The 12,897-nt window shown below is 35.8% G+C and overlaps 1 protein-coding gene across 4 annotated transcripts; it reads right to left on the reverse strand.

Annotated features, from left to right (window-relative positions):
- Positions 1–357: 357 nt before the first annotated feature.
- On the reverse strand, positions 358–8,904 carry LOC100241633 (YTH domain-containing protein ECT4). Of its 4 annotated transcripts, XR_786908.3 has the most exons (9): positions 8,636–8,904; positions 5,875–5,951; positions 5,632–5,767; positions 5,210–5,286; positions 4,611–5,126; positions 3,868–4,392; positions 2,412–2,624; positions 847–1,698; positions 358–732 (listed from the first exon to the last, which is right to left on the reverse strand). XR_786908.3 is itself a non-coding variant. In XM_010658393.3 (8 exons), the coding sequence occupies exons 1-8, from the start codon at positions 8,679–8,681 to the stop codon at positions 1,042–1,044; spliced, it is 2,208 nt and encodes a 735-aa protein (XP_010656695.1). In that variant the 5' UTR covers positions 8,682–8,904; the 3' UTR covers positions 358–1,041. The 4 variants fall into 4 exon arrangements, 3 of the variants coding, with proteins under 3 accessions (XP_010656695.1, XP_010656694.1, XP_059596678.1); XM_010658393.3 differs by having other exon boundaries at positions 358–1,698; positions 5,875–5,912; XM_010658392.3 differs by having other exon boundaries at positions 358–1,698.
- Between the last annotated feature and the right edge of the window lie 3,993 nt (positions 8,905–12,897).

A 12,897-nucleotide genomic window follows, 5' to 3' on the forward strand; every position in this document is an offset into this window, starting at 1 on the left:
AACAGCTAGCAAGTGTAGGTCTCACTTTCTAGTAAATCATTCGAATGACAATATTGAATGAAAGATAAAATAAGTCTTTGCTTTCATTCCTCGTCCCAGCATTCCGAACACGCCCTTAACAGACATGACTTCGCAGTTTCAACTCAATGCAAAGTCTAAATCAAATTTCGTCCGGAATGAAACATGCTAAACGCCCAGGTAAGCTAGGAACAACCTTAAAAGGTAAAAGAGGTCTATGCACTTGAGTGAGAATGATATGTAGGAAGACCTCAACAGACTCCTGACCTAAATAGCCTCACAGTCAGAAGGAATGAGCTGATGAGCAGATGAGCAGCAAATGATAGGCAAACAAAGGAAGAAGAAAAACCATCTCACTCCATATTGCCTTCCCATGCACCTCAAACAAAGATTTTACACAATTCTTGGATGCATCTGTAACATTCTTTTACAATTTATCATCCCAAATTGGGGATGTTTACAACTCCTTTTTATCAAGAAGCAGATTACAACACCCAACTGCCTTCATACAAACCATTAAAACAAAAATCCCACCATTACAACCAGAATGGAATCAGGGTCATAATCTTCTTGAGCGGAACACCCCACACCTGTTACTTCAATATGCTCAACACCACCTTCCTTCATAGGAAACAACTCTGGAAAAGACGGGCTAATGAGTATTGAATTCCACACCATCTGCATCCAAAGCCCTGCCTGAATGTTACTGGCTCTCTGCTCCAAACAATCAACAGAACTATAAATGGAAAGAGAAAAAAACGAAAAAAACACAAAAACCAACATCTTATATGGAAAACATCCGGGTCACTTGGGTGTCCAAAATACCACCTCAAATGTAGTCAGCAGACGAAGACTAGAGTCACAAAGAGAACAAGGAATATGTTAGGTTACAGCAGCATGTCCAAGATGCATGCAACCACTCCTGGGATGCCCACTACAGCTACACCACCACTTTGACCAGTCAATACAACTGTTACCATCAGGTTGACAGGATTAATTCTGATACCCAAGCCTTCTAGTTGTCTACACTTCTTTACTACTCTCTTCCAACTGTGGGGATTGAACAGAGCTATCAGATATTTGGCCCTTGGGGTAATCAACAAGTAAAACAAAAGCATCTGGTCTTGGGCTGTTAATCCTTCCAGCTCTTGGTAGTTCTTTATTATTCTTTTTGGATTCTAAAGTCATTAGGGTTATGGCATCATCAAGTGAAACCTCAGCATCAGTTCCTGAGCTAGAAGCAGCTCTCAATTCTTTAATACTCCCTTCCAACCGTAGTGTTTGAGCAAAGCTATCAGACATTTGGTTCATGGAGTCATCAGCAAGTGAAACCAGAGCACCTGTTGTAGTGCTACAACCCCTTTCAGGTTCCACTGCTTCACCACTCTCTTCCAAGCAGTGGGCCCCTGATTCTGTCCTTGAATTGTCACCCCATTCAGTTGCTATTACTTCCCTATCACTCTCTTCCAACTGGAGGGATTGAGAAAAGCTATTGGAAACATGGTTTACAGACTCCTCAGAACCTGGACTTTTTGTTGTTGAACAAGCTTGCTGTCTGGCCTTTCTTTCCTTTGAAGCTCTCTCCCTTTGTTCATAGAAATCAAAATCTTCTAGGATGGATGTATGTGCATCATAAGACTTAAAAATTTTTAACATCTCGATACCCTGTTCCAAATTCACCTGAAAATATTTCAAGCATCAAGAAAGAGAATTAGTTTGATGTCCTCCTTAAACCATAAGCAAGTAACCACTGAAGACAGGAAGACAGAAAAGTACAAAGAAATTGAAACACATTACATTTCAGTTTAGGACCACAACTTATTATAACAACTCCAAAGTGACTTACAGATGACCTATAACCCATGAAATCATTACTGTTCGTGATTAGAGAAGCATGAAATGCAGAGTAAAGAACAATGTTAGTAAAAGATCATGGATGTATCCTGTCAGAACCGTGCACATTGGTGCCATTGACCAAGGAATGCCTGGCTCATTTGTAAATGTTCAATGAGTAGCATTAAGCCATCACGTACTCCTACAATCACACTGGTGCAGGGATGCCTAACTCGTTTGTAGAAGTTCAATATGTGTATGGACCTTTTGAACCTATTGTCCAATGATCTTTGTGATAGATATTGCACCTTCCCGGGAGCAAAGCATGTCAACAATGGATTACTTCAAATTTTTGCCAGAGAACAAACTGCATTACATTAAGCATATGTTTACTGTGGAGTTGAAGTGCCACTTGGAACCAACTAAAGAAGGTAATCATGTTTACGCAAATGACCTCTTCTAGATAAAATAAACAAATAATAAATAATCAAGGTAAATTTGGTTAGGCATATGAACCCTTCTAGAAAAAATAAATAAACAATAAATGAATCCACCGTTACCTCTTGTGTGTCTCGGCTGTGAGTAACAGGCTTGTTTTCATTATTTTCTAGTAGTATGTGACGAAATAGACTGTTAGGTACATCTTTGATAATATGCCACTTGACCGGGAACAACCCACTCCACCTATCCTGCTGCCAGTATTCTGCATCTTTCTCAAAATTTACAGGTCCAACCATTTCTGCTACTCCACAAAACTGCGAACTAGCATTGACCTACACAATTTTGTAATCAACAAAATATAAGGAAAAAAAACAATAATTAAACCAGAAGCAACTTCAGTGGACATAAAAACTAATAGAAAACATTAACTATGGAAAAGAATTTCTCTAGGTATCTAATAATTTGAAAAGAGGTAACAAATAATGCATCTTATTGAGAGAATGAGTTCAGGATTCATTCCATTTACAGCTTTAATTCATAAGAAGCAATGACTGATATGACTGACTTACAAGTGAACCTTTCATTGGGCCCATACTCAAACCCATCAGGACCACCTAAACCAACTGACACAGGATAACAAAAACCAGCATTTGAATGCAGAAAGGATAACAAGGAGTAATTCACAAGGGGTTTGCTGATATTGGTAGGCATGAGTTAATGACATGCACTCTACGTGCCTTAAAATTGGGAAAAAATTTATAGGAGCTAGCATCCAGTTTGGAAGCCAATGCAGACCAAGTAAATTGACAAATGCTAGCCAGACTAGAAAAAGTCACCTGACTTGCTCATAAACCAACTTCATTTTAGTGACCATGTGCTCTCTCAAATGACTTCTAAGTGCAAGGAGCTACTGTAAAAACTCCATGTAGCCCAATGGAACTGCATTGCCAAAAATAAAGGAAAGAAAGAAAGGGGAAACCTCAATGATCGTCTTTACGTAACCATTTCACAAGCCAAAAACAAAAATCTTAGGTCACATTTGAATACACTTGGTATTTTTTTAAAACAAAAAATAGTAGTAACTTCTATATAAAAATGAAAGAACTATTGGACAAAAAGGTGTACACTCACTTTATGTTCTTAAAAATTACTTTCAAATTTTAAAATTTGAGGCAGTAAAAAGTTTCTAATACCTCAATTTCTATAAATAGTTTTTAGAAGCCATAATTTTCAAGGTAGGTTTTTGAGCCTTCTTGCATTTCATATAGGATCTACTATCATTTTTATTTTTAAAAATAGAAAACAAGAAGTGTATCCATCCAAACAACACCTTAGTGTCACCCAATCACATATTCTTTTTTATTCAGAACCCAATAACATTCTCATAGCCCCCAATTTAAAAAATATCTGTCCAAGGACCCATTTAATTCCTGCTTTGTACTGTGCACCAAATGCAATTCTAATTTTATCCTCCTTAAATATAGATCAATTAGGACCTGGTTAGCTAAGTTAGCTAAGTTATTATAAGCAAAGACATAAAAATTCTAAATTAGTTAAAGAGTTAAAGTGATGTACCGAGAAACACAGGAAGATTGGACAATTGGTCTCTATCTCCTTTGCTTTTTGATAAGCAGCATCCAATTTACGGTTTCCAAGTGCTGTGCTGGCCCAAACGCTGTATTTGATACTTCTGTGAACATTATCTTCACTGTAAGACTTGATTATAAAGAACTTGGCATTCTCGTAATCTGTAACAAAATCTGGTTGGTTGTATGAATCAAAGTGAACCACAGAATTTGATGCATCACTTTTTCTGGAAGAAGAGGAAACTCCCTGTCCAGAGGTGCTCTGGCCCTTTGGCTTTGAAGCCCTTGGTCCCCGATTACGGTCACTGGAGAAGTTAGACGAATCAGTTGAAAAGACACCTGAACTTCGATCCCTTTCTCGTATTTTTCCCTTGTCAAGAATGAGTCTGTTCCGATCATTAGCTCCCAACGGAGAAACAGATGCACCACCAAAGTTAGTGCTCTCATAAAGGCCACCATCTGGGTAGAATATGTTAGAGGAACTTGGTACCAATCCCAGTCCATGTGCTGCTCTCTGTTGTTGAGAAATATATAATTAAATAATAAATCAATATCAAAAGCAAATGTCAACCATCTATGAGGTTCCCCCAAAATCATAATATGTTTCTATCAAACTTGATACCAAACCCAAGCTAAATGGCAAGAATATTGCTATTGAAAGACAATAATAGCTACAATTACTGTGTTGCTCCAGCAGCAAAAACAGGCATTGCAATATAAATGAAAACAAACCTGTCTAACATTGAGCTCGTATGAACCAAGTATTCCAACTGGTTGGGGATGAGCTGCCTGAGACGTCACTGAAGACAAAGACACATCTGCTTCTGGAAGATTTGATTGATTAGGCAAGAAGTTGGGTGGTACAAACTCCCCCTGAAAATTAGATGAACCAGGACCATAGGCAGAATTTTGTGAAAGGCCCCCTCTACCAAAAGATCCGAACTGTATGACATAACTTGATCCTTGACTAGAACGCATGTTGCCACTGAAACCCTCTTGGACGCTACTTTCTGGTGCCATCAGCTCAGTTTGAGGAACTGAAACTGCTGAAGATATGTTCGGCACACTAGGAATTGATTGTGGATAATAAGGTTGAGAGAATGGATTTTGATGTGGGGAGTATAGCTGCCTATCCACCATTAGAGAAGGAAGAGGGGTAGCAACATTGGTATATTGTCCATATGCCATTTGAGGATTAAAGCCATAACCCGAACTAAACACAAGAGATGGATTATCATTGTAGATAACCTGAGTCAGATCAAACATAAAAAAGAGATGTTTCATGAGTTTTAACTAGAAAACATATGTGACAAAGAATGAGGGGTACTAACCGGAGGAAAAACTTGCATGCTATCAGCATTAACATAATGAGGATATCCATCCCAATAACTGGTACTATTGTCATAGCCTGGAACCACAAAAATATAAATAAATAAATAAAATGCCACAGCACCAATGGAGGTCCTATAAGATTATGTGAAGATGCAGAAGCTAGAAGATAAGTGCAACAATCATGGCCTTCATCCATTCCCATAGAAAGTCAACAGGATCCACTTCCCAAGGTTTTGAATTTTAATTTCAATATCAATTTTGATAGCTTCTCAAAATCTAAATGGGATTATAGAATTTCAGTCCAATTCCCTTGAACTTGTAAATTTTGCATTAGAAAAGGTTGAAATTGATTCATTTCAAAATGGGTCAAAACCAGAATATAAGGTGTGGCCCATGTAGGTTACCAGAAAAAGAAACCAACCTCCATAATAAAAAGGTCGGTTAATAGAAGCATAGGCATCCTGTGGGTAACCAGCATTAAAATCTCCAATTGCATCAAAAGATATCGGTTGATCTGCGACAACTCTTGGAACCCTTTCATCTTCAAGCAAATTTGGCTGAGATAATATAATACAGAAGTGGAAACAAACACCTCAATGAACCAAATTCCATAGAAATGCATATTATTGAAATAATATTGGAGAGGGGATTAACAACCAAGTACCTGTTCTCTCAAGTTAGCTGGTTCAACAGGTCTCTCTCCTGTATCCAGTATGAACAAGTTTGACAACTCATTAAATACTGGAAAACACAGACATTGCAAAAAACTAATCAAAGGAAGCTACAGAAAGAGGACAATACAAGGTCTGGATATGCACAGGGGTGCAAGATCCCACACACCTCATAAAAATGTACTTCTATGTATAGGCATGATGAAAACAGAATAAAAGATATGTGCACATATATAGACAGAACTCTAACCAATTTCACAAACAAATTTGAAAAAGGGGGAAGAAACTCGATACCATGAAGAAAAACAAGATGATACTCAACTAACAAATTCAGTGTGTCATGAAACAATAGGATCTTCTTGTGACACAGAGAGAGTCGTGTCAACCATAAACAAATTACAAGCATTGGTAATGTTTTAAAAGAGGAAAAAACAGAGTCTTGGAGTTCAATGAACAGAAAAAACCATGTTTTGAACAGAAGTGCAAAGAGGAGAAAAGCATGTAGTATGTTGGAAAAGGAGCCAAATGAGCCCATATCATATGGGGATTACCATTGGTCAGATTATAATGCCGATACTGGTTGTCAGAATGGTAAAATGATGCCTGCTGCTTGCAGGTAGGTACAAGGAAGCAGTATTCAATATGGGTAACTGCTTTTTGAGTCTAAAACATGTACATGGCACTAGATTCACAAACTTCAACAAGATAAAATATTAATTCTAATGATAATAAAGGATGTCAAGGACATGGGCAGGAGTTCTTATAAATATTGTTGATCACTTACCTATTTTTGTATTTCTTGTATCAGAAGCTCATAAATCATGAGAAATATGATCTTTGAGTAGTTAAAGATTTTTCAATCCTCAAGTCAAAAGACTTGTTTTTCTAAAAACTTTCTAGCTGTGGGCTTGAGTCACTATATGTTAAAGAGTTATAAGTTTTTCAATGGAAGCAAACTAGACACTTATTCTTGCAAGTTCTTTTTCCTTTTAATCATCAGAGAGACAAGAGGAAACCCCACAAGGCAGCTGAAGAATAGAATGTGCAAGAGTCATTGCATGTTAAAGGTTGCAAGTTTTTCAATGGAAGCAAACCAGAAACTCTTATTCTTGCAAGTTCTTCTTCCTTTAAAATCAGAGAGGAAGTACAAAACCCCACAAGGTAGCTAAAGAATAGAATGTGCAGTTAAGACACTACAAAAAAAGAATATTTTCTCATGTCAGTTCTCTTTCTAGAAAGCTTGACCAGGGAGAAAAAGCCTTGAGCCAAACCCAAAAAATAGGTTTACTCTGGGACATGTATGAAATGAATGGATTAAATTCATATGTTCACATAATAAGTAGTAAACTTCTTAGAAGTCTGGAAAAAAAAAAAAAATCTTTACTGAGAAGAACTTTTTAAAAACAAGATTAAAAAAATCCTAATTACAACTCAACCCAGCAACATAATCACTCCTGTTAGAGTAAGACATGGTGATAATGATAAACATGAGAATTCAAACTGAACTAACAGTTAAGTCACTAATATTTTTAAATGCAATTTCCAGTGCAGTCAGCCTAACTGCAATCTGACCCAGCAACACAATCTCTCCCAATCCAAGAAAGCAAGTTACAACAAGCTAATAATAATCTATACTAGTATCAGGAGAAAAGAAGCATGATTACTAGTAATAAAGACTTGGAACAAGTTTTGGCTCCAAATAATTAGAAATTGCCTAATAAAAATATCAAGATACCTATCTCTCCCTTTGGATCTTACATAGTATCAGGGGAAATGGGAAAAATAGGAAGTAATCTAAAATATTGGTTTGCAATGGAAATTATGAAGAAAAATATAAAAATTAATGAAACCATTCAGAAACTTACTATTTTCAAATGATTCATTCTCTATACAAAAGGAGAATCGAATCTGATAAGATTGGAGAAAAATTTATTTAACTTAAAAAATGATTTTTTTTTCTTCACTTTTTATTTCATTTCCTTTTTTCTTTTTCCCAAACTCTCTTCCAAAGTCAGCCTACCTCTTCATTTGGATCTAGAAGGTGATAGGGAATCTCTAAGTGTCATATTTAGTTTTTCAGAAAAAGGGCAAATGAAAACAAAACATAATTAAATTATTTAAGAAATTACACATTTTTTAATTTTTTATTCTCTATATAAAAGAGGGTAAATTTGGAGAAGATGAAAGGAAAAATTTATTGAGCTTAAAACTAAATTTTATTTTCAATCACATTTTCTTTCCTTTCCTCCTTAATACCTTCTCCTCATTTTTTAGATCCAAAATGGAGAGCAATTGAAGAATCTCCAAGAATCCTCTTCCAAATTCTCCTTCCCTCATTCTATAAGTCAGAAATTCCCTGATCGAAACAGATCGTAAGGGTTGAGAGATACATAAATTCTGAGAGTTGGAGAGCAATTGTGCAATTTCAAAGTATTCTATTCCAAAATCTCCAAGGGGGCGTGTCAAAATTGGAGTAGATGTATAAACCCTAGAAGCCCCGCATGCGGTTTTTCAGATGATTCAACTACAACGAATCAACCTTTCTTCCAGGAATATCCTACTGAAGCAGCACAGTGTCACCGCTTCAATAAAATTAAATCAAATCAAAACATAAACGAATAATCCCGTGATAGAATCAACAAAAAAAAAAAAAAGAAAAAAAAAAGGAATGAAAATAGGAAAAAAAAAAAAAAAAAAAGGCATTTACATGGAAATTCAAAATTGATGAAAATAATAAAAAGAACATTCACATGCCTGTAGAGGCGCTTCGGCCCCGTTCCTGTTGAGCATTCTCTGCCATAAATCAGCGAGAAACAAAGATCTGCAAGATTCAATGGGAATGCAATTCCAGCCCAGAAAAAACAAAGCAAATCAAAATGGAATCCCGGCCAAATTTCGATTTCGAAGTTGGTAGAAAATAAAACAGAGAAAGAGAAGAAGCAACAGCAACAGCAACAGCAGGAGAGGGTTTTAGGTTTTAGAGGCAGGAGAAAGGCGGTTTCGTTTTAAATTCTCAAACTGCAATGGACGCTCCCATTTTATCATGGGCCCTAGACTCTGTGGGCCCACTACCACTCTCTTAAGTTTTCCCAATTTTTTTATTTATTTTTAATATTTATTCACATTTAACAAATTATCATTTTATCTTTTATGAAATTAAATAACAATAAAACATGGGGTAGAAATAAATAGGAGGGCCTCCCCTAATAAATAAAAAGTACATCACATATGAAAATCAATGTTAAAAGAAAATATATGATTTGGTCAACTTCAATTAATTGATTCAAATTTTTTTTTTTGTCCTTTTAAAAATCATAATAAATATTATTGCCTTTTTCATATTTAAAGAAAATAATTTATTTATTTTTTAAAAAAAAAGAAGAAGATCAATACACGTTATCCATGGAATCTAACATCATAACCATACACGTTTAGAAAAGTATTGCCAAGTAGGATTAATGTCCCAACCATACCCAATGACTTTTTACTGTTTTTGTTTTTCTCTTGCTTCAAAAAAAGACAAATTAGAAAGTCAATAAATGATAGCAAGGAAATTGTTAAATGTTAAACTAACATCATAAGCATCACACTTGCGGAAAAATACAAGGAATGATACTAAAGAAAAAAAAATTAAAATAAATAATTTTTTATGATTGATTTTATTAAAAAAAAAATTAAATATAAGATAAATTAATAAAAAAATATTTGTTTGGATATGTTTTTTATTTTTTATTTTTAAAATCAGTCAACCAAACCAGTAGAATCTAATGGACTAATTCGATTAATAAAAATTCCTCAGGGGCCATGATTGCCCCTAGATGAACCTTTTTTTGTGAGTAGGCAAGCCAAAAGCATATGTCAGTGACCGATTTTCTATGAAATTCATTTGACAAACTGTGCTGGAAATGGATTGTTATTTGTTATCACGGAGCATGGAACACAGGCTGGATAACATACTCCAATCTAGTTGGTGCGATGCAGCAGTGGTGGTATTATTCTTTTTATTGAGAAAAACAAAAGCAAGAGCCATTCAGTGGATATAACCATTCAAACTTAGCAAATCATCAGAATCTGGAACTTGCATCTGATTAATTTTATGTCTGGTTGCCCCAGCCAAAACTGCTTTAAATTCCTGCATTGCAATTGGAAATTTCTCGCGCGCAGTAAGACAGTCCCCAGTCACTGAGCAGCGTCTCAGTTGATGTGCATAAAAGTGGGACTCAGTTTTTCTCTTTCGAAGTCAACCCCTTTTCAGCTTTGAGTGTGTTGTACTTGAAACACTGTTTCTAGAAAAGAGGAATGCCAGGGAAAAAGCAAAGGAGCGAGTTCTATGGTACCCAACTCCCATGATTTTTTCAATGGGCAGTATAATTAATGCATCTTCAGCTTTCTGCCTTCAATAAATTGTAAGATGAGTGCTTAGCCACCGACTTTTCTTCACCTCTCTCTAGGAGGAAAGCCCAAGGGCCCCTCTCTTTTGGGACCAGAACAAATTTCCAATAGACTGAATTGGTAGCCTAAAGCCCCTTATGAATTCAGTCCTACCCAGCTCATTTGCCCACGAACTACCTTTATGCTCTCGGACATCTCTTGAGGAATAGAACTCTATTAATTAGGTGACTAGAGATGTCATCCTTAACCTTCAAGTGCTTGTGGGATGCATTCCAACAATTGGGGTGCGAACATGGTTGTTATGTCGTAATAGAAGTGCCCTCCAAAGCCTTTTCCTAGCGTTTCTCAACCCTCTCTCAGTTTACTCATATCATAATGGATGATGTGTTGATTCTAAGCCAATTTGAGTTAGGTTCATCCAGTTTTTTTTTAAGTCAGACAACCTTCCTTCTTTTTTTGTACCTCTTAGAGGGTCCGCCTAGCAATAATAACATTGGGTGGACTCATTTCCTGCACAAAAGGATGTCCAGACAGGTGGTTTAGGCATGCCCCTTTAAAGCTTAAGTCAGACAAGAATAGCTCAAGCTGCTTAGTGGGAGAGAATGGATAGGTGTATGTGCGCGCATACCTTGTTTGTGCTTTTTGGAGGGTTTATATAGTACTAATGTGAATGTCACTGTAGTGTTGACAAAGCTGAGAGTTCATGTAGTATACTAGCTTAGTGAATCATGATTACTTGATAGCTAATATCATGATTCACTATAGGTCATGTCTAATATATAATCGTACATACTAATGCACTTATCAAACTAAACTCATTATGATGACTAAGATTAGTTATCCTTCTAATTAGGAGGTAGTGTACTATTTTAAATGAATTACCTAAGTTCATGAACTGGTTGTGAATAAATCATTTACTTGTAAGAAACCTAACGCTTAAGCTATATTTGGTTTTCGGAAAATGTGAGAGAAAGAAAATAAAGAGGAAAAGTAGAAGGAAAGAAAAAACAAAGGAAAATAAAAAATAAATCTAAAGTCAATAAATTATTTTTTATATCCTTCTTCAAATTCATTTCACTTATTCTTCCCCATTATATAAACATTAAATAATTTTAAATGCATAAATTTATAACAAATTGTAATTATATTTAATTTTCTTTTGTGTTTTCTATAATGAAATCAAATATAAAAAAAATATTTTCCTTATCATTTTTTTCTTTCCTTGGTATTTTTCGAAAACCAAACATAACCTTAAATCTTTCATACAACTCCTAATACACCTAAGTAATATATAAGTAAGGGATATTGAATCTAAATGCTCAATATATATCATGCATAAATAAGATAAAGAAAGGAGAACCAAAATCATAATATAAATATAAAAATTAATAAATTCTATTTATTGTTATATTATAATATGCTTTTAAGTTCTCTATACCAATAACAAAAGACTTCACAAGATGCTTGAAGGAACCAAAGGTTAGGTTAACTTATTTGGAAAAAAGGGAGACAGGTGAATCTTATAGTGAGAGAGAAAAAAATGGAAGAAGTCATAAAAAAGAGATAGAAAGAGATTTCACACAAAGAATTAATAAAGAATATTAAAGGAGAGGCTAGAAGAAACCAATGGCTACACCCGCTTATTTGGAAATGGCTACGCCCACTTATTTGAAAAAGAGGGAGAGGCTAGACCCATTTATTTAGTAGAGAGAGAGGGAGAAGTTTGAAGGAACCAAAATTAGACCCACTAATTTGGCAAGGGAGAAGAGTGGTGAATCTTATAATGATAAGGAAAAAGATGAGATAGGTCATCAGGTTCTTGATACGAGTCAAAATTTCACACAAGGAACTAATAAAAAAGTATGAACTCAATGATAAAATAGAGACTAGGATAGAGAATGCCAAGAGGTTGATTGTCCTTCATCCCCCTCAAAGGTTTCACTATTGAATTTTGGATCCATCATGTGGGGGGCTCCCCTCCACTTGTCCCTTTCCCAACCCGGACACCTTGATTGTCTAGCACAGGCATGCAACCTGTCTGGGTCATTCCGTCCGGATCACGACCAATTCTGTCAGGCACCAAGCATGAGAAGACCCTTTTCCCCATAGGGCCAGATGACAAGGGGAGGTTAAACCCTCCAAACAGGAAGGACTGTCAAGTCAAGTCTTCAAGACCCACTGGCATGCGTGATCATTCACGCCTAACATGTGAACGGACGATGGGACCTCTTCTAACCCTCAAATCCATGTCAATTAATTGTTGCACATAGCTTTAGACCATCAACAAGCTGAGGGGACAAGCAACTGCACAGTCCAAGCTCATGGGATGTCAACTGATGGTACCTGCCAGCCACCCAAAACTATAATGATTGTCCAACTACTTGTAGGACAATCATCATTACAAAAAAAAGTCAAAGTGATATCTCATATGATTGAAATAGTGTGTCCTCATGGATGATCCTATAATCATGTTATCATGAAATTTGTTGTTGCAATAATTCTTTAAGTGAAATGTGACATATGTTCTTATGAGTTAGAGTACATCAATTAATAACATAATAAGAAAATTTGTCACTCAAAGATTAGAGAAGTAAATCTTGAAAGGTAATCTTTGGAGGTTGATA

This window comes from Vitis vinifera, chromosome 11 (genome assembly GCF_030704535.1).
Source record: "Vitis vinifera cultivar Pinot Noir 40024 chromosome 11, ASM3070453v1".
Taxonomy (NCBI): domain Eukaryota; kingdom Viridiplantae; phylum Streptophyta; class Magnoliopsida; order Vitales; family Vitaceae; genus Vitis; species Vitis vinifera.

What these genes read in the sequence shown, in the direction of transcription:
- LOC100241633 (XM_010658392.3), bottom strand. Translation starts at nt 8,681, where the DNA reads ATGGCAGAGAATGCTCAACAGGAACGGGGCCGAAGCGCCTCTACAG. An exon ending in GCATGCAAGTTTTTCCTCCG is followed by an intron (nt 5,127 to 5,209) that starts GTTAGTACCCCT and finishes GATCTGACTCAG; the next exon opens with GTTATCTACAATGATAATCC. An exon ending in ACAGCCGAGACACACAAGAG is followed by an intron (nt 1,699 to 2,411) that starts GTAACGGTGGAT and finishes AAATATTTTCAG; the next exon opens with GTGAATTTGGAACAGGGTAT.